The sequence below is a fragment of the Aquarana catesbeiana genome, linkage group LG06, assembly GCF_042186555.1.
Source record: "Aquarana catesbeiana isolate 2022-GZ linkage group LG06, ASM4218655v1, whole genome shotgun sequence".
Taxonomy (NCBI): Eukaryota; Metazoa; Chordata; class Amphibia; order Anura; family Ranidae; genus Aquarana; species Aquarana catesbeiana.
In genome coordinates, this window is record NC_133329.1 from 299258027 (window position 1) to 299278954 (window position 20928).

At 40.1% G+C, this 20928-nt stretch overlaps 1 protein-coding gene across 1 annotated transcript in view; it reads left to right on the plus strand.

Annotated features, from left to right (window-relative positions):
* Nucleotides 1–20928, plus strand: part of CPS1 (carbamoyl-phosphate synthase 1) — a 172762-nt gene that overhangs the window by 99623 nt on the left and 52211 nt on the right. The window contains exons 23-25 of the mRNA XM_073633558.1: nt 11220–11285; nt 12522–12585; nt 19185–19366. Of these exons, the coding sequence (XP_073489659.1) occupies nt 11220–11285; nt 12522–12585; nt 19185–19366 (312 nt within the window). The remainder of the gene's footprint in view (nt 1–11219; nt 11286–12521; nt 12586–19184; nt 19367–20928) is intronic.

A 20928-nucleotide genomic window follows, 5' to 3' on the forward strand; every position in this document is an offset into this window, starting at 1 on the left:
TAGTGCATCATTTTTTTTTAGAAGATGCTTCCTTCTGGGACGACAGCCATGCAGACCAATTTGATGCAGTGTGTGGCTTATGGTGCTGCAGCTCAGTTTCAGGGTCTTGGCAATTTTCTTATAGCCTAGGCCAACTTTATGTAAAGCAACAATTCTTTTTTTTAGATCCTCAGAGAGTTCTTTGCCATGAGGTGCCATGTTGAACTTCCAGTGACCAGTATGAGAGAGTGAGAGCGTTAACACCAAATTTAACACACCTGCTCCCCATTCACACCTGACACCTTGTAACACTAACGAGTCACATGACAGCGGGAAGGGAAAATGTCTAACTGAGCCCAATTTGGACATTTTCACTTAGGGGTGTACTCACTTTTGTTTCCAGTGATTTAGACATTAATGGCTGTGTGTTGAGTTATTTTGAGGGGACAGCAAATTTACACTGTTATACAAGCTGTACACTCACTACTTTACATTGTAGCAAAGTGTCATTTCTTCAGTGTTGTCACATGAAAAGATATAATAAAATATTTACAAAAATGTGAGGGGTGTACTCACTTTTGTGAGAGACTGTATATTGTGGGACTTTTTTGTTGTTTTGTAAAAAAAAATGTCTGTGTGTTTATTTATACTTTACATTTTTCTGTTAGGGGTGCTTTGTACCCCTTATTAATTCAAATAGGGGGCAACCAGTATCTGGGTGTCCCCTTATTGTTAAAGAGGGCTTCAAGATTTTGATTTACTCCCCGCAAGCAGATCCTCACAACCAATAGGCCAGAATTGTTGGGAAGAGGACCCAGTCTTCATCAACATGGAGACAAGGTGTTTTGCCAGAGGGTCACCGATAGCAAGACACCATCACATGTTTAGGGCATGTGACTTGGTATGGTTCAGGAGGGGGGTCTGCATGCTTGTTTTAGGCCTTTCCTGGTAATTTGTTTGACAACCCTTTGCCTATTAGACTATAAAATGGCCATTATTGTTTTTAACATTTGGCTCCTATTGACATCAGTGGGTTTTAGATTTGGCACCAGAACTTTAGTAATGTTCACTGAACCCATCTTGGCTTATCACTTCTTGTTCTGAGGAACAAGAAATAAGTGTAAAGACTGCCTTGGCCAAGGGTCTGGTGGTCATCGGGAGAAGGAGGGTGGACCACCTGCAGGTTGTAACAGTTCCTCTGTCTGGACCATGAGCCTGGAGATCTATGTCCCCATACTGATGTATAAAACTGTCTGAAATAAGCACTGCACGCTTTGCCCCATACCAACCTGTAGGTTTTTACTTACATGATCAAAAAATAACATGTTCATTCAATTGGTTGCTAAGGAAAACATAGTTCACATTTCAGACACCATGACAGATAAAGCTATTCATAATAAATGTAAAAGCATGTTAATTGTGAAAACAAAAACAAAAAAAACGCATGTTTGGTTTTGTAGCAGGAATAAAGGTTGTTTGCTATGGAGGACATTTGGAACATTACTAAAAAGCAATAACAAATGGTTTACCTTTACAACCCTGTGAAGACAGATTACATTAACACAATATTTACACACTAGAATTGAATAGGAAAATTTGGACATGGCTCAGAATTTTAATGATCTCAGAAGCAAAATTAAAATGCAAAAGAAGAACATTTCAGCATAACACAAGAGCCATGACACCATGGTCATACTTTGAAGTTCTGATTGTCAGACTTGGAAACACTCAAAGTGATTGTCAGACTTGAAAATATATAAAGATATCTTACGCATATTTTAAATCTCCCTGAACTTGTCAATAGAGCTGTAACACATCTAAAACGTCTCCCTGTCAATTAATTTTGAAAAAAACTTCTTTAGGTTTCAGGAGTGTGAAACAGTGAAATTACACAGCTTTACATGGCTCTCAAACTGCTGTATTACACATACAGTATACAACTCACGATTTACTATGGTATAGATGATCTAGTGCACTTGTAATCTGACAGCAGTATACAGTATATGTAGTATAAGATTGTGAACACTTGACCACCCGACCATCACACCTACAGTATGTGGCCCAACGTATATAGACACCCTACATTTATAGAAAAGTGTGCACTTCAACCATGTAGCAACATATTGGGAAAGGGCCTTTTCTGTTCCAACATAGCAGTGCCCTTGTGCAAAAAGACTTGACAAGTTTGGTGTTGAGGAACTCAAGTTGGATGAATATAATGGAAATTGGAGTACCAATTGCAAACCAGGGTTTGTTCAATATCAGTACCTGACCTCACAAATACTCTTTTGGCTGAATGGGGACAAATTCCCACAGACCCACTCCAAAATCTTGTGGAAAGCCTTCCCCAAAGGAGTGAAAGCTGCTATAGACACAAGGGAGGGGCATGCATCTTATATATATTTAGTCCCTCCAGCACTCAATGAAGCACATTCATACAAATACTTCCTTAAATGAAACTTGCTGGAGGAATATGACTACATAATTCATCCTCTCCCTTCCCCCACTTCCCCTCCTTCTCTCCCCGTCTTCCCTTCCTTCCCCTTCCTCCCCATCCCAAGCCCTCGGCTATTAGGACGCTGCAGCTGGGCTCTATCTTCCTTGCTGATTATCCTGATTGAATACCCATTTTTTTTTGTTCAAACCATGTCTTCCCTAGATCAAATCGGCCACTCCCTAATCTACAAGTCAACCACACTGCTGCTTCATTGCCTCTTTACCTGGGCTTGATTAACCCAGTTTTAACAAGTTACCGCAGTGTGCTGCCAAAATCAACCAAGGATGCTATAGGGTGGGTACCATCCAGTTTAACCCCTTGCACACCACTCTGGTTTGTCCCCTCTTCACTTTATTTTTCCAGTCCTGCTTTAGCATCATTGCTCTTTCCAGCTACTCTCCATTCAATCTTCATCTCTCCCTCTTTTTTCTTTTTCTCCCCCTCTTTTTTTCTCCCCCCCCCTTCCCTTCCCTTTACCACAACCCCCTTCCTAGTTTTCCGCCCTCCCTGTTTTTCCCCTTCTCTCCTGCACTTTTGCCTTTTCACCCCTTATTACTTGGTTCTAACCCCTGTTGTATGTGCACTAGTGTGGTTCCCACCATATCGCTATATATAGACCCTCTTTTTATACCCTTTTTATACTATTCCAGCTGGTTCCACATTTACTGCCTCCCGTGTCCACCCGGGGTGGGACACCCTCTTAAGGTGTCTCAGTAGCCTTTTGTGCCCTCTTTGGGTTTCCATTGATGCTCTGGTTGACACCTCCTGAAGAAGCGACTTACGTCATGAAACTTGTTGATTTATCTTCTCTACCCGCATCAATTTGTTCCCATCCACCAGATGGGTTTTAGAGCACATAATTGTTAACCCAATGTTATTCCTACAACAATTCTGCAATATGCTTTGTTGTGACTGTATTTTATATATTTTTTCCAATAAATGTATTTTTTAATATAATTCTCTTCGTCTCCTATCACTGGGAACCGAGATAGTCCTTCCATCACCACAGGCGTTACTAGGCATTATTGGTTGGAGTAGTTCTAGTTAACCCGTCCCCTCTTTCAATCTAATTAGGATGATGGTACCCACCCCATTCGATTTTTTTTACCAATTGAGGCATCACATGATCTAACTCTATATTTATACTCATGAATTTGAAATAAGATGTTAAAAAAATTCATATAGGTGTGATGATCAGGTGTCCTCCAAATATTGGCCATATAGTGGAGGGAATAAAGGTAAACCCCTATATATTTTAAAAGTAATGTTTGTATATTTTGGAAGAAGAAGAATAATTTGTGCAAATCAGGGCAATACTGGACATGTGATGAAAAACGCATGGGCATAGGTTAGCTGCCGCGAAAGCTGCATATCAAAATGGATAAGTGGATCCACAGATATGGGCAGCAAGGCTTTAGCAGGCTTTAGGGAAACTTCAGCACAACCAGAAACTTTTTGATTAACTGCTGAAGCCTCCTAGCAGCTTGTATAAAATGACAGCCAGTGCTCCCATTATGATCTGTGTTTACCATCCCTGAACCAGAGCTGAACAGTGCTTTAAAAGCCTCAGCAAAGCTACTTGAATGTTAACAAAATGCTTTGTAAAACCTTTTTGTACACAGTGCTCTTGTACCAACTGAAGCCTGAGTTTACGTGATTTAAAGTGTCCCTGTCAGCTTAATAAAATATCTATACTAACATTCCTTGCATGAGCTAGAACAGGTAGATTTTCTTTTTAAGCTGACAGGGTAACTTCAAAGAACAGCAACTGAATTCTGCTTAGCATAAACATAGCCTCCCTGACGGTAATCCTGAGTGTGGCTCGGGTTTAAATTTCAGTCCCATTAGCGGTAACCCCGAGCCACACTCGGGATTACATTGCAGGATCCTGGTGCAGCGCTACTTACCTTGTCCCCAGGATCCTGCGATGTCCCCCGCTATGTCTGCGGGCTCTGTCTCCTCCGAAGCCTCTCTGTGCCAGGCTCCGTTCCCTGCGAGCGGCGCGACGCACGGGGGCGGAGCCTGGCGGCAAATTCAAAAAATTTAAAAATCATAACACATACTGTACTGTAATCTTACAGATTACAGTACTGTATGAAATTATTTTACATCCATTTTGTCCCCAGTGCTTTGGCCCATGCCCTGCATGCAGTTTTATATGATATATACTGTTCTTTCTGCCTGGAAACTGGAGATTGTCCATAGCAACCAAAAAGTGTCCCTTTATGTCAAAAGTGGCTTTAGACCAGCTAGAAAACAGCGATAGTAAATTAGAACACTTGCAGAATTGTGCGATATTGAATCGTGGGGAAATTTATTTTATTATTATTATATTATTATTTTTTTAAATTATTTATATTTATTTATTATATTATAATTTATGTGTTTGTGTTTTAAACTTCATCATACCCGGGATATCTACTAGACTCTTGTTTGGACAGATTTAAGTGTGTTATTGTTAAGAATTACAGGCCTACAATATAAAACGCCAAATTTCCATGCAAAATAATTGTACCGCTTTCAGCACCTAAAATCCGAAATAATCATACCGCCAGGGAGGTTAAAAAAAAAAATTAAAAGGCACACGACTGCTTTAATTAGCCTATATACAAACAACTTTTCAATAGCATGTGGTTGGTGCTAAGACCCTCAGCTGTCCAGCGATTAATTGCCAGAGGAATGTAAGACTGGCATGTACTGAACATTGGTATTCCATTGATTAATATAATCGATTGATATAATCAGGGCCCATTCATACTTTGCCACTCTTCTGTGTTGCGTTATTGCACATGTGTTAATGTGCATTGCACTAAAGCAGCCTATTTAAATAAATGGAATGCCAACACTTAAAACAGAAAAAAAAAAAACAGTGACAATTTTTTGTAATGCAGCGCTACACAGGCATGGTAGTGCACTACTGTGCATTTTGATGAACTGCAACAGAGGTGCATTGGCAAGTAAGTTGGTCCGCCATTAGGAAAGAATTGCACCAAACTGCATCAACACGCAAAACATACAAAAAAATTACTTACCACACCAAAATTACTTACCACATCAAAATATTATGATTGGGCCCCTAAATAAAACCTGTAATATTTTTTCAGCCTACATTGTAACATTTTTGCTGTACAGCAGACACCAGTAGGGTTATCTTCCTCTAAAAAGCAGTGCATAGGTTAAGAGTCTTCCAGCATGGCTTCAAATTTCAGACATTAGGGAAAAGTGCATTTGGTTACAAACAGAATAGGGAAGTCATAATAGACCATGGTCAATGTCATTTCTGAAGAATAGAAAATATTTTTCTTAGAATAGAAAGTATTTTTCACTACTGACAAAAATCTGTTTATGCCCAACTTAAAATGCATTTATTTTTTCTTTCATGGTATGTTATCTAAATGCATCTCTTGGCAACGTAAAATTAAGGATAAGAGTTAGACAAGCAATTTTGACAATGCGTCTGACAATTTAGATTACAGAATAGGTTGATCTCTTGCCACAGTATCCCTGAACACAATGCATGCTCCATCTGAAAAGATCACAGTAGTAATTTCCAGTTGTTTACATAACACATATGACAGGTCGTTCACATATCCAATGCTGTTCAATGCAAAACAAATATAGACGAATGTAACCAGTTAAAATGGCACTGAATTACAAGAATTTATCTGATGCAAGCTTCATTTTACAATGTAGCTGTAAAGCCAAACGGGAATTTGGAAGCCTGACATGTTCTTTCCCGGCTAAGTGATACTACTGTTCATTGTTATGTTCAAATACCAATATTGAGAAAATCTGTATTTGCATTGAACATTCTAGGATTCAATAGCACAATGGGGAGATAGATGAACCTTTCAGGTGGAAGGTGAAACCTTAAGGGTTTTACTTCCTCTTTGTTTCCCTGCAAAGATAAAGCATAATTGGCTACTATGCATCGCATAGTAGCCCATTATGTGTCACTTACCTGACACAGGAGCTTTCGATGTCCCCGATTTCCTCACTGGCAGCGAGTGTCCATTCTTCACCTCTCTTCCTTCCGGGGCCGCGAACTCCTGCTCTGTGACTGTCCGGAGTCGGGTGACGTCACTCCCGCGCATGCGCACGGGAACCGCCAGTCACGGCATGACCCCAGCTTGAAACGGCACAGCGTGCCCTTTCAATAGTGCGCATGCGCCTAATACATCAGCGCATGCGCAGAAGAACTCATCGTACGGGGAAATAGTAAATATATCCTAAAACGTGTAGGTTTAGGAGATATTTCAAGCTCCTACAGGTAAACCTTAATCTATGCTTACCTGTAGGTGAAAGTGGTCTGTAAGGGTTTTACAACCACTTTAAACTATATCTAAAGCCAATTTTTTTTCTTGTTTTGCAAAGAGTAGGTAAGGATTAAAACAAACCTTTTTTTTGTTTTCAGTTTCTCATTCAGAAAATTTCCTATCACTTCTTATCCTGTAGACACAACATGAAGTGAAAGGAAATCTCTCCAACATGAGAGAAACCCCATCTTAAACAGTTGTCACATGAATATGTATCCCCATTAGTAGATCCCCTCCTCTATTCCTTTTCTGGTGCCATATCAATATTTTTTGGATTCTGGCAAAGGGCCGGAGGTGTTTCCAACTACATGATAATGGCTAATAAAATTTTAAAGAAATAATATTGTAGAATGTAGATCCAGTGAGTTAGCCAATTGCCATTAAAGATTATGAAAAAATTCTCCCTTGTTTATCAAACTGGGCCTCCTTTTTTTTTTAGAGGTGTTTGCCTTATTCCAGCTATCCTGGATGGAGCATCCATAAGGGGCATTGCCCTTCTAATCCATGCATCCGGCCCCTAATCTATATGCAGGAGCTCTGGATGCATGGATTCCAATGGGTTTTTTTTTTTTTTTTTTTTTAGAAGCACGTGTTTAGAGCCAGAGGCCCTGAGCCAACCCAGTTGCGTGACAATAGCGAATAAATATTCGCTATTGTCTTCCTGATTCTCCTCTCGCCATTCAGGAGGTGGGTCCTGAGGCCGAGAGGAGAAGCGATCGTATTGGCCGCCGAGGGGAAGGACGAGAAGACGTAGGGGAAGCCACCATGAAGCCAAGGAGGAGGGATGCTGGGTGAAGTCGACAAGGTGGAAGCGTGATGGGGTAACTGCGGGGCTGGTGGGCTGACGATCGTGTGATGGGGGGGGAGAGTTGCGACAGACTGACCGGGGGGTGGTGTTTAGTTTTTCCGCCCCCCCCAAAGAAATGGAGCACCAGTCGCCAATAATGGATACCTGTCTTTTATCAACCTAACTAACTAGGTTATTATTTATGTAGTTGTATAATTAGTCTGTCTACCTGGAGCTCACTTTTTTAATGAGTCAAGGGCTTAGAGGGGTTGATTTACTAAAGACAAATAGGCCACTCAGTTTGCAAGAGAATGTGCCCCAGAGCTTTGTGAATGAAGTCAAGCTTTGCTGACTTCCATCATCCAGAGTTTTAAAATGATCCTTGCACATAATTGGGTGATCTTTCCATAGTGCAACCCTATCACATTTACTAAGCTCTGGGGCAAATTCCTTTGCAAAGTTCAACTTCACTTGCAAAGTGAACAGCCTATTTGCCATTAGTAAATCAAGCCTATATACTTGCATTGTTAAAGTGAGCAGTAAAGCACATACTGGGGGGGATTTAATAAAACTGGTGCACACAAAATCTGGTGCAGCTGTGCATAGTAACCAATCAGCCTTTAGGTTTTATTGTCAAACCTTAAGGCCGGATTCACACTGGTATGACACAACAGTTGTATGACTGTGGATCTGACTTTGCCCTGCGACTTGAAGTCCGACATGCGTCCGACTTCAATCAACAGGGATCCAACTTTAATGCCCGACAATACCAGGCACTGTGTCTGGTATGAATCTTTGGGGGGACTCCACGCAAAATGTAAAAAAAAAACGGCATAGGTTCCCCCTCCAAGAGCATACCAGGCCCTTAGGTCCATTATGGACCCCGCCCCGTTATGACGTCACCACCCAGTGCATGGTGGGGTGGTGACGTCATAAGGGGTGGGGGCCTCCATAATAGACTCCCCATGCCAATATAAGTAGTGGCACACCACGCACCCAGCATTAGAGCGGGAGAGAGCGTTGAGTCAACATCAGAAGAAGAACAGAGGGAGAAGACAGTGGAGAATACCCAGCAAAAGAGTGAGAAGACAGCGGACAGATGGAGAAGAACCGGAGAGGACTAGAAAAAGCGGCTCCAGAAGAGAGAGAAGAGCTGGAGAAGGGAGAGGAAGTCGGAAGAGACACCAGAGCTGTCTTAATAAATTACTTTAAAATCCTGTGTACTGAGTTCTATTTTTGACACTTTTTTTTGGGGTAGGAGTACAATGTTCCCCATACTCATTCACATAGGGTGGGCCAGGATCTGGGGGCCCCCTTGTTAAAGGGGGCTTCCAGATTCTGATAAGCCCCCCACCCGCAGACCCCAACAACCAACGGCCAGGGTTGTCGTGAAGGGGCCCTTGTCCCCATCAACATGGGGGCAAGATGCTTTGGGTTGGGGGGCACAGGACCCCCTTGCCCCAAAGCACCCACCCCCCATGTTGAGGGCATGTGACCTGGTATGGTTCAGGGGGGGGCGCTCGCTTGTCCCCACTCCCTTTCCTGATCTGCCGGGCTGCGTACTCGGATAAGGGTCTGGTATGGATTTTGAGCGGAACCCCATGCTGTTTTTCGGTGTGGGGGCTCACCTTAAAATCCATGCCAAACTGAAGGGCCTGGTATGGTCTTGGAGGAGGAACCCATGCCGTTTTATTTTTTCATTTTTGCATGGATTTCCCCTTCAAGATCATCAGAGCACACGTCGCATGCCAAAGTCGGATCAGTCTAGACGGCGATCCGACTTTGATCTGACTTCAGTGATATTCAATGGGCTGAAGTAGGATCAAAGTCGGACCAAAGTAGTGCAGGGAGCATTTTCAAAGTCGGACTGACTTGTGTTAGACCAGTTAAGACGGCTCTGAAAGGGAAACATTAATTTTTACACGTCATGCAACATGAGCTCCCAATGTTGGAGGATTTGTCGTACAAGTGTGAACCCAGCCTAATTAAACAAGCTGAAGTTGGAAGCTGATTGTTACTATGCACAGCTGCATCAGATTCTGTGTGCACCCCACATTGTGTAGTACTGCAAAACAAGAAACAGAGTCTGTATATTTAATGAGCAGGTTTGGATGCCCTCTTGTACATATACTGTATAACTGCAGACTGTACAGATTTTTAAGACATGAACACAAACAGATTTATTTACATTAAGATTTTATGTGTCTTAAAACGTCAAAAAGACTATATTCCATTTAACCACATGAAACTTTTGAACCTGTCACATTACTTGCAAAAATTGCATATATTCATTGCCAGCATATGGACAGCATATGGCTGACATAAGCCACTTATCTTGGTCTCTTGCATAACAAAATCATGCAATCCTAAATCACAAGACTTCTCTCACTATTAGATTGACAATTGACTGAGCCAATGAAATTGCTGGTCAAATGTATATACTGAACACTCTGATTGGCTGTGATGATATTAAATAACCATAAAGGGATTGCATTTTCGTTTATATCATCCTACAGATTAACCTGCACATTGTCAAGCAATTTCATTTTCCATTTTCATCATTCCTTATTTCACCCACAAAGCAATTTCGGCGATGCTCTTTGAGAGCTCCCATTGAAACGGTGGCGTTCCGTTGAAGTGGCAATTAAACAGTATATAAAAACCTGTAATCATGAAACATCAGGAGCTGACCTGGTTTAAACATGCAGCATCTGGCTCTAGAAAACTAGCTTCGCAGCCATCTCCCGAGGTGCTAACATTGTTTTATGGGCTAATACTTTATTTTAAGTGCCCCATCATTACCAAAGTAATTTTGCATTCATGGCAAGCTCCTCTATTTTAATGAAGTTACTTGGTATGCGCAGTTGTAATGCAGATGCATTTGTACTCTTGATCCTGTCATCTACCATGAGGTAATACAATCCTGAGGTGAGCTAATTAATATGGCACCCTTTCATTTCTGAAACGCATAATGCCCTGTCCAAATCCAAGTGGAGACTGTGGAATCTAACTAGTAAGTAAGAATTGGATGAGATCTTGTTGATGCCAGCTCCAACTTGAAATAAACTGCTTAACAACAATGTAGGAGGTTATATTTTTAGTTTACGATAGTTTTAGACAAATAAATAATTGATGTTTATTTAATTACAGGATATCATGTATGATATTATATAATAAGTTTGTGTGTGTATAACTTTTTTAGAGAACATATCTAGTTTATGTAAATGACCCTGGGACTTCTTGGTAGTGGTGGACCTTGCTACCTCTTCTCACTTCACACGAATTCCTCTTGACCAACAAGGCAGCCCATCATAGTGAAGCTTCAAAGCCTTTTTTTTTTTAAATGGACTGATCATTGGTGAAGGTGCTGCCATTTATATTCCTAGAACTGGATAGATATCTGTGGCAATACCCCCCTAAAAGTAAGTTCACTTCAGCATGGCAAAGGTCAATGAACTAAAGGATATAAATTGCATGACTATATGGGAGAAGGTTAACTTTTTACTGGAGAACCTTTTTTGAATTGGATCTGTTTCTTTTCATTGTTCAGGAGTCAGCACTAAGTTCATCCTTATATATACTGCTGATTCTTGAACAGCATTGAGTTGTCTGACTAAATTGTACTTCTTTTGCTCCTCAGATTGATACTTTGGCTGCTGAGTATCCAGCAATTACAAACTACCTCTACCTCACCTACAATGGACAGGTACTGTACTGGAATACATTTTGGAATTTATTTTGGCGCTGTGATTCTAGTTTTAGTCCAAACACATAAAATAATAAAATAACCACTTAAGTGATAGTTAAATTATAGCTGGAATCTGTTGAGCTTCTCAAGCAATCAGATTTCTTTATATTTTTCCTGGCTTCATTGTTGCCTCATTGGGGTTTTCTCTCGCCTCCTGTTTTAATAATAAAGAAAGTACAATTTTGACAGGGAGAATTTAACCTTCTTGTAATGACAGTGTCAGTTCAGGAGGGGTGGGTTTGGGTGAATTAGAGGAGTTTTGTTTAAAATAATATTGTCATTTTAAATGGATGGATTAAATTGTGTTCAGTCTTGTATTTTATTTTACTTACTCTACGTAAAAGTACAGCGATCATTTAAAGATTTAATTTGCTGTAGACAATATTGAAGGTTCAGAGACTTTTCTATTAATACTTTCTTTGAACCTCATCACTCTTGCATTTAAACCAATTTCAAGTTTAGAACCCAAATTTGTTAATATATACTCCAATCCCCATCTCACAGCAAAGTTTATGAAGGCATATGGTGTAGGTCATGCTTTAAATCTAATTTTTATTCTCATATTTTGACCCCTAAGTTTGAATAGGAAAGGTCATGGTGTGTTCTTTTCTACAGTATTTTGGTGGCTCAAATTTAAATGCAACAGAAAATTGGTCCTTTGCTTGCTTTCTTATTCTAGATAATATTCTAGATATTATCCACAATTTCACAGTCATTGTGCAGAACAAGCAATTTATTACACCAACATGAATTTGTTGAGCATTTGTTCACTCTAATTATCCATTCATGGGCATAGAGATATAAATAAATATGAACCTATTCTGCACATTACTAGAAGTTTAAAGCAAACCCAAGTTCATGTCCCTTCACTTTGATAAATCACCCAAAACCTCCTGGTTGAGTGGGATACATTTGGTGGAATATGCATGGGAAGGTCTGGATGTCTTTCTATTCTAGGAGATTGCCTTTAATCCTCAAAACACTTTCAGTACCAGAAACCATTCCTCATGTTCTGCTCAAGGGAAAATGTCACACTGAAGGGTAGCCATTATACTTTTGGGCTGAAGATTTACAAACGTAATGGAATCATAAGTTTTGATGACACACAGAAATATACTGAGCACCATCCAGTAATGATTTTTATGATCCATTTCTCTTCACAATGGTTAATACATCTTCTCATTTTTCTTCCAGGAGCATGATATAAAGTTTGATGACCACGGAATGATGGTTCTAGGTTGTGGCCCGTATCATATAGGTATTGTCCAGCTATCTTCCCATTTTATATACAATAGAAAAAGTTTATATAGCAAAACTGCAATAAGAGGTGTTTACTGTAATCCAAAGTAGAAGAGAAGTTTAGAAAAGTATAGAAAAGCTGCATTTAGGTCTCTCGCTTTACCCTTCACTGAATATCCCCAAACTTATTTTTAAACAGTGTTCTTTTTGATTACTTGTAATCCTCGTGCATCTTAATTTACCCATTATGAGAAAATATAGAAAAAATAATTACTACAAGTGAAATCTGCAATATCTCTGGGTATATTATTCAATGCAGTCTTATTTTTCATTCACAAGGTAGGATGAAGAATAGCTGCCTATTAGTTCAGATAGAGTTTAGGCATGTGTTAGCAGGGAAGGCACAGACCGTACAAAGAAAAAACTGAAGGGTCAAAAATGTGATCTCTTTCCCAAAAGATGTCCACTGATTATACCAGACCAGTATTGATATTATGTGGCTTCATACTATCTGTTATTTTCCTGTGCTTCCTATTATTTTCCTGTACTTCCTATTATTTTCCTGTACTACCAACACATAGGGGTTGATTTACTAAAGGCAAATAAATTGTGCACTTTGCAGTTGCACTCTGCAAGAGCAGTTGCTCCAGAGCTTAGTAAGTGAGCAGATGCTCTGCTGATTTCCATCATCCAATCATGTGCAAGCAAGTAGGTCCAGGTTAATGTTTCTATATCATTAAAAAGATCGTTTGCCCCAATCTCAGCCGAAAAAATTGGTATACCAACAGACTATAAAAAGTTGGTGAAGGATGTATTATTGGTATAGCTCATATGTAAAGGGTAACTCCACTTTCGTGGGGAAAAAAAATAACAAATAAAGAAAAAATAATATAGCGCATATAATTGCGACAATAATCATATAGTGATTGAATATTATTAAAAATGACTTTTCCTTTTCAATCTGCAGCTCTGTAATTTTCTGAGAATGCATTGCAATATGGCTACCTGGGGTTGTTCTGTACACAGAGCGTGTACTGACCACTCCCCAGAAACATTTCCTGCACTAACATACAAGTCAGCTTTCAGGCATCCCCTGCAGCAAAAATTTCATTTTTGGAGAGATACTTTCAATAGGAACCCATCTAAAGGGATGCAGGCCCAGCAGATGTCCTCATTAGTGCCCTGTAGCTCCACACCTGACAGTTAATTATGAAACCACTCTCATTAGACCCACTCAGAACAGAGGCAGAGACAAACACACAGAGATTTCTTCAGAATAACAAAAGGTAGGAATCTGCAACAAAGTTTGTTATACTCCTTGCAATGTACATAGATCAACCAGAGGGGATTGTTTTTTCTTAACAAAAGTGGAGTTAAACTTTAAGACAGGCATCATTGATGCCCTAAAGCAAATAATCACTTGTTTTAAGACGTAGATAGACAGATGTCTCACTGAAAATAGTGCTTGCTAGGGAGTCTGCCCATGCTCAGACATCTTTTCTTGCAGGGTCCGACAGTCATCTTTGATTCAGTTTGGCTGATGGGTGTTAGAGGTGCAAATATTTCTCATTTTCTCTATAGATCAGTGCTAGCATATATCATCTAATACATAAGAATTGTTTTCTGTGAAAAAGAGGCTTTCTGGCGCTTAAAAGTTTTTATTTCACCCCAAGCAAGCCCAGAGCATCCTGGACCCTAACCAACCCTTTCAGGCTTGGTTCACACTTGTACGATGCAGGAACCCTGCAAATCCACTGTGAGTTCCCGCATCACACTCGACTCGCACAGCATGTTCACACTGCCATATGCGAACTGCTGGGAGTGTCAGTACATTGTTAATGACACCCCCATTTCAGCTCGCATATCACACTGCAAACTGACAGTTCGGACATGAATCGAATCGCATGGATGTGAACACCCATGCGATCCGATTCTGGTGCGGACTAAAAAAAGGGTCCTGTGTGCGTTTGGGCCGAATGCGATGCCATACTATCTGTATGGCTGAAATTGCATTGCACGGATATTGCGTGTGATTTGCACTGCAGTGCGGTGCGAATCACAAGCAATCCCGCAGCGTTCACTGGTGTAAACCGGCACTAAGCCCTGGTTCACATTGCAGCAATTTGGCAAGTGATTTGACATGTCAAATTGCATGCCAAATCGGCGACTATTACCAGCAATGCCACCGTCTAAATCGGTGCAATGCCGTACCGATTCCCAAAAGTAGTTTCTGTACTACTTTTGGCAAATTCAGGGTGCAATTTCAATAGATATCTATGCAGAAACCCGCACAGATGTCTCTGAAATCGCCCCCAAAGTCAGGACTGACATGCAGGAATGAAATCATGCGAGTTTAGCGTAATTTGCACGATTTCATTACCGCTATCAGTAGGGTTGTCCCGATACCGATACTAGTATCGGTATCGGCACCGATACCGAGCATTTGCCCAAGTACTTGTACTCGGGCAAATGCTCCCGATGCTTCCCCCGATACCTAAAAGTCAGCTGTGATCGGCGCATGGGGGAGTTACAAGATTCTCCCCCAGCGGCTTTCACCAGCTTTAGTGACATACAGCGGTGATCGGTCACAGCTGACTGTCACTGCATCCTCCTCCATGCCCCCTCCTTTCCTCTGTGCCTCTCCGCTGTCCCCTGCATTCCTCTCTCCTTATCTGTCCCCCTCCGTACTCCCCCTTCGTTCCTCTCTCCTTATCTGTCCCCCTCCATTCTCCCCCTCCGTTCCTCTCTCCTTATCTGTCCCCTGCATCCTTCTCTCCTTATCTGTCCCCTCCGTTCTCCCCCTCAGTTCCTCTGTCCTCCCCCTCCTTCCTTTGTGTATGGATAGAGTCAGCTGACTCTGTCCGTTCACATAACTGAAACATTGTAATCTCCTGTGATTACGATGTGTCAGTTTATGAATGGAGAGAAGCCGCTGTCTTCTCTCCATTCATTCTCAGTGTAGCTGACGCTGCAGAGAAAGGGACTGGGGAATCTCTATCCTCTGTCTCTTTCTCTGTCTCAAGGGGGAGATATCAGAGGTCTGTTAAGACCCCTGATATCTCACCAAAGCCCCCCAAAAGGGCTGATTAAAAAAAAAAAAAAAACAATAAAGAATAAAAAAATATTATTGTAAAGAATAAAAATTGTAAAAAAAAACAAAAAAAACACACACACATACAACGTTCACCCCCCCCCCCCCCCCAAAAAATAGCAAAAAAAAAAAACTGTCACGTGACATTAAAAAAAAAAGTATCGGTAATCGGTATCGGCGAGTACTTGAAAAAAAGTATCGGTACTTGTACTCGATCCTAAAAAGGTGGTATCGGGACAACCCTAGCTATCAGTGTAAACCTAGGCTTAGTCTTTGAATCAATCATTTATCTCACAAGGATTAGCTTGTTTATTGACACTCTTACAGAGAGTAATAACCTTTTAAAACTTATGGTTCCCAGAAATCTTTAAAGTGAACCTGTCATGAAAGAAACACAAAGAATGCCATTACTTGCCTCTCCTTCTAAAAATGTTAGTTGTCTGTACTCTTTTGGCAGCTGTGTTTTAGAGATCTGCATCCTTATTTCTTGTGGCTATTCAGGGACCTTTAGTAACCACAATATAATGTCAACACCTGTGTGTTTTGACTGTAACTTTTGAGAAAAACACATTCTACATGTTTTGAATGTCCTCCCTGGGTGATATGTCGACCTTTTCGAAAGAGGGAATTTTTAGAAAACAAGAAAGGACAAAGAAGAAAGTGCAAAAATAGGCCACGTCCATAAATATATGAAGAAAAAAAAAAATAGGTAGTACTACGTATTACCAGGGGGCGGACTTTTTAGGCTGAGAAACACTGGAGAGGAAGTAACAGTATAAAAATTTACATTTATTGAAGGTTATAAATAAATAAAAGTAAGAATGAAGATTATAACATAAATGCATCTATGAATATTGTGCAGTGAACCCTTGTATGTGTACAGGTTTCGCCACTAGGCTTCCGCAGGACACGGCCAAGGTTCACAGACGAGACAGATAAGAGAAAGTTTCAATATCACAGCATGCCCCTGGGAGAGAGCAATCCACTGCAGTGGATTGCTCTCTCCCAGGGGCATGCTGTGAAATTGAAACTTTAAATATACAGCAATTGTTTCTTTATCTTGTTTGGAATGCACAATCCTGTACAGTCACGATACGGTGGGTAATTCACTCAAAAGTTAAAAAAATATATTAGGTATAGCTGAATGTATGAGCAGGGGCATGTGAATAGTATTCCTTATTTTGGGAACGGCCATCAGAGAGAGGAGGGCCATCAAAGAGTATCCCACAGTGAATCCTGGATTTGAATTCCAGTACTGCTGATGGCTATAGTAGCCCAACAGCTAATCGCTGTATATTTAAAGTTTCAATATCATAGCATGCCTCTGGGAGACAGCAATCCGCTGCAGTGCACAATATTCATAAATTTCATAGATGCATTTATGTTATAATCTTCATTCTTACTTTTATGTATTTATAACCTTCAATAAATTTATATTTTTATACTGTTACTTCCTCTCCAGTGTTTCTCAGCCTAAAAAGTCCACCCCTGGTAATACGTAGTACTACCTATTTTTTTTTTTAAACAAGAAAGGAATTGGTGCATATTGCAAAAGAAGTTCTCCAATGGCTGAGAATATAAACTGACACCACCAATTTCTAGTGCAAAATATATGACATTTATGCTTTCAAAAAAATTCTATTATTAGTCCTCACAGAGCAAATTGTATATATACCCAAGCTAAAAAATATAATATATTGCAGCTTTCAAGTCTTTAAGTGTAGGGGCTCCATTAATTTTTTTCAGCCCTTGCCCCTTTATTTTCTCCTGGTGATCCTGCTAGTAACACACTTCCTGTCCTAGGATAACAACAGTTACTGTACGGTATCTACGGAGGTGCAACATTGCACTTCTAGGACAGGCAGTGTGTTAAGAATACAGAACACCCAGTGTCCTCTCCTAATCTTCATTACATAGTAGAAAGGTATATAATAGTAGTCCCCAGAGGGAGCTGGGACTGATGCTAACTGGTAACAGTACATCCGTTAGAAAGATCACAGAAAGTTATCTGCTCACTAGATATCTGGCAGGACCAACCGTTATTTTTTGTCCTTATCAACTAGATAAAACCATTTCAATGGTATATTTTACAGACCAAGAGGGAGAAAATAAGAAAAGTTAATTGTTCAGGTTTTCATACACTTCAAACTGAATAATATCAAGAAACATTTTTTTAGTACTCTTGAGGAATTTGAAATCTGTTTTTCTGGCTAACAAAAGCCCCACAAATTTAAAATGGTGGCCCCCACATTTTTTGTTGCCCTTAGTTCTTTTGTGTTTTGAATGGTCCTAATTTGGTTATTTTTTTGAAGATAAACTGCTCTTATATCTGTGTATTCTAACACAAACGCTTACAAGAAATCCTAAGCCATGATTAAGAAATAATATGCCTCCCATACTGTATAAGGCTGATCTATGAACAGTTTCTTCAGATGTTATCACTTCCAAAGATAATTGTCTCAGTTCCTAGAACCTCTAATGAGACACATTTTCAACACTAGTGAGAAATGACATCTGGCCAAACACACCATCTCTTTCGCATTCAGTAAAGAGCGGACAGTTGGTGCAGCCATTTGTTCAGATGAACACTTTCAGTTGAAATGACTTAAACGTTGCTATTTGATGGGAAACAAATGTTTGATCCAAAGTGACAGTTAGACATAATTCAGCCTCACTTGCTTTTTTTAACTGTTTATATTATTCAATGTTAACTAATCTATTATAATTATATTGGTTCCAGCCAAATCTTTTTCTTCTCTCTTGCATAAAGAAGGGTTCAAAATTCTGTCAGGTTTTATTGCTTCGCATGTCGCCATTTGGGTTTGTCCTGTTAATTTTCTGTGCCCATGACACTCTCATCAGGACAGAAAGTGTTGGAAAATCTCTTCAATTAGAAAACAGGCAAGAACATTGCTTTTTTAGTAGAAGAGGAAAGGGATAGAACATATGGCATTGTTCTATTAATGTCCGGTTGTTGCTGCCTTAAAGGCACCTGTCCCCCAGTTCTTTGTCCTTTGGGGCTCAAAGACAACAAAAAACTCAAATGCAATTTTTTTACTCTCCCCCGTGGTAACCAAAACTAAAAAAATTTCAGTTGGAATTTGGTTTGACAGATGAGATCTTTGCACCTGGGTTTCCGACTGTGCTTACCTTGCATTCATTGCAAGAGTGTCTCATAGTCACTTATAATATTCTCCATTTCCTTTAGGCTTCTCATAAACAAACTGCTATTTGCAAGTCATGGGGCCAATATCATTTTTTTTTTATGTATTATTATTATATGTGTGGCAAATCCTATACTGCAACAGCACTTCAGCCAAGTCAGGGAGCGAGTTTTGAGGTGAGCTTGGTTGTTTCATAATTATGTGTCCTCATACAAACAGCATTACATTTCACAGCATGCGGCAGAATGAGTGAGACTCTCCTGCTGTTAGGGGAAGTGAGTAAATTGAAGTTACAGTGCTTGTATCAAAAAAATCTTCATCTTTTTCCTTTATAATTTTTTTTTGTCTTTCTTTATGATTCAGGCAGCAGTGTAGAGTTTGATTGGTGTGCCGTTTCCAGCATCCGCACATTGCGTCAGCTCGGCAAGAAAACAGTGGTGGTGAACTGCAACCCTGAGACTGTCAGCACAGACTTTGATGAGTGTGACAAACTTTACTTTGAAGAGCTGTCACAGGAAAGAATCATGGATGTGTTCCAACTGGAGGTGAGTGGCACATATCCCAAAGTTTGGAAATTTTTAATGAACTTAGGTTAAAAGTACATCCAGCCTAGCTAAGCATATACTACACACTATACCAATTTGATGAAAGACTTTTTTGTGAGCTACAAGATAATATTTACAGAATTAATAGGGGCACAATTATGAAACAAAGTACAGCAATACTCAATAATATTATCAGCAAACATAAAGGGAATGTTTGCCATAGGCACCTGTACAGTTATTTAAGCCTTTATACTGTATAGTGCTGCAAATCTTAAGCTCAGGCAACATGTTCATTTCTATATACAGGGTCTAGCAAAAATATGGCAATTTACAGACCAGAAAGAAAAGTTCTAACTTGCACAGCAAGGTTTACTTTAAAGTAAAACTTTGCCCTGAATTGAAGAACTAGCAAGCAGGACACATTTTTTATTGCAGAAGGGGCATACTGGGGTGGATTTACTAAAGGCAAACAGACTGTGCACTTTGCAAGGCAAGTACAATTACACTCATTTTCCCCAAAGCTTAGCTAATGTGGTATAGCTCTGATGATTTCTATCATCCAATCATGCGCAGGCAAAAAATAGGATTTTTGAAACAGCTTACCTGTAAAATCCTGTTCTTTGAAGTACATCACGGGACACAGAGCCATAGTAGTTACTATGTCGGTTATAGGCCACCTTCAGGTGATGGACACTGGCACGCCCTAAGATAAAAAGTGCACTCCCTATATAACCCCTCCCAATACTGGGAGTATCTCAGTTTTGCAGCAAAGCAATACACGTGTATACCAACAAGAAGGGAGGGACCTTTGTGTCCCGTGATGTACTTAAAAAAAAGGATTTTACAGATAAGCTGTTTTAAAAATCCTATTTTCTTATCGTACATCACGGGACACAGATCCATAGTAGTTACTATGTGGGATGTCCCATAGCAATGCCAACTGAGGGGAGACACAACAAAAAGTAGGGCAATAAGAGACTAGAGGACTAATACTGCAGCCTGCAGTACACTTCGCCCAAAGGTGATATCCTCATGACCTTTTACATCTATTTGATAGAATCTGGTAAACGTATAGACCGAAGACCAAGTTGTGGTTTTACAGATTTGAGCCATGGAGGCTTGGTGATGCACTGCCCAGGAAGCACTAAGAGCCCTAGAGGAGTACGTTTTGATTTGAGAGGGTGGAATCCACCTCTTAACCATGGGCTTGAACGATTACTTGTTGAATCTATTTAGAATAGTAGATTTTGATGCTGCCTGTCCTCCTTTAGGACTTTCAGGCAACACGAATAAAAACATCCGTTTTCTGAATCTGAGCAATCGCATTTAAGTAGACATTGACTGCTCTCACCACATCAAAAAAATTTTTGTGATTTTTCTTCCAAAGAACAGGGTTCTGGAAAAAAAGACGGTAGAACAATATCCTGGTTTAGATAAAAACCTGATACTACTTTTGGTAAAAAGTTAGGATGAGGATGCAGTACTACCTCATCTTTATGAACAGAAAAATATGGCTCTTTACAAGAAAGAGCAGCCAATACTGATACCCTTCTTGCAGCAGA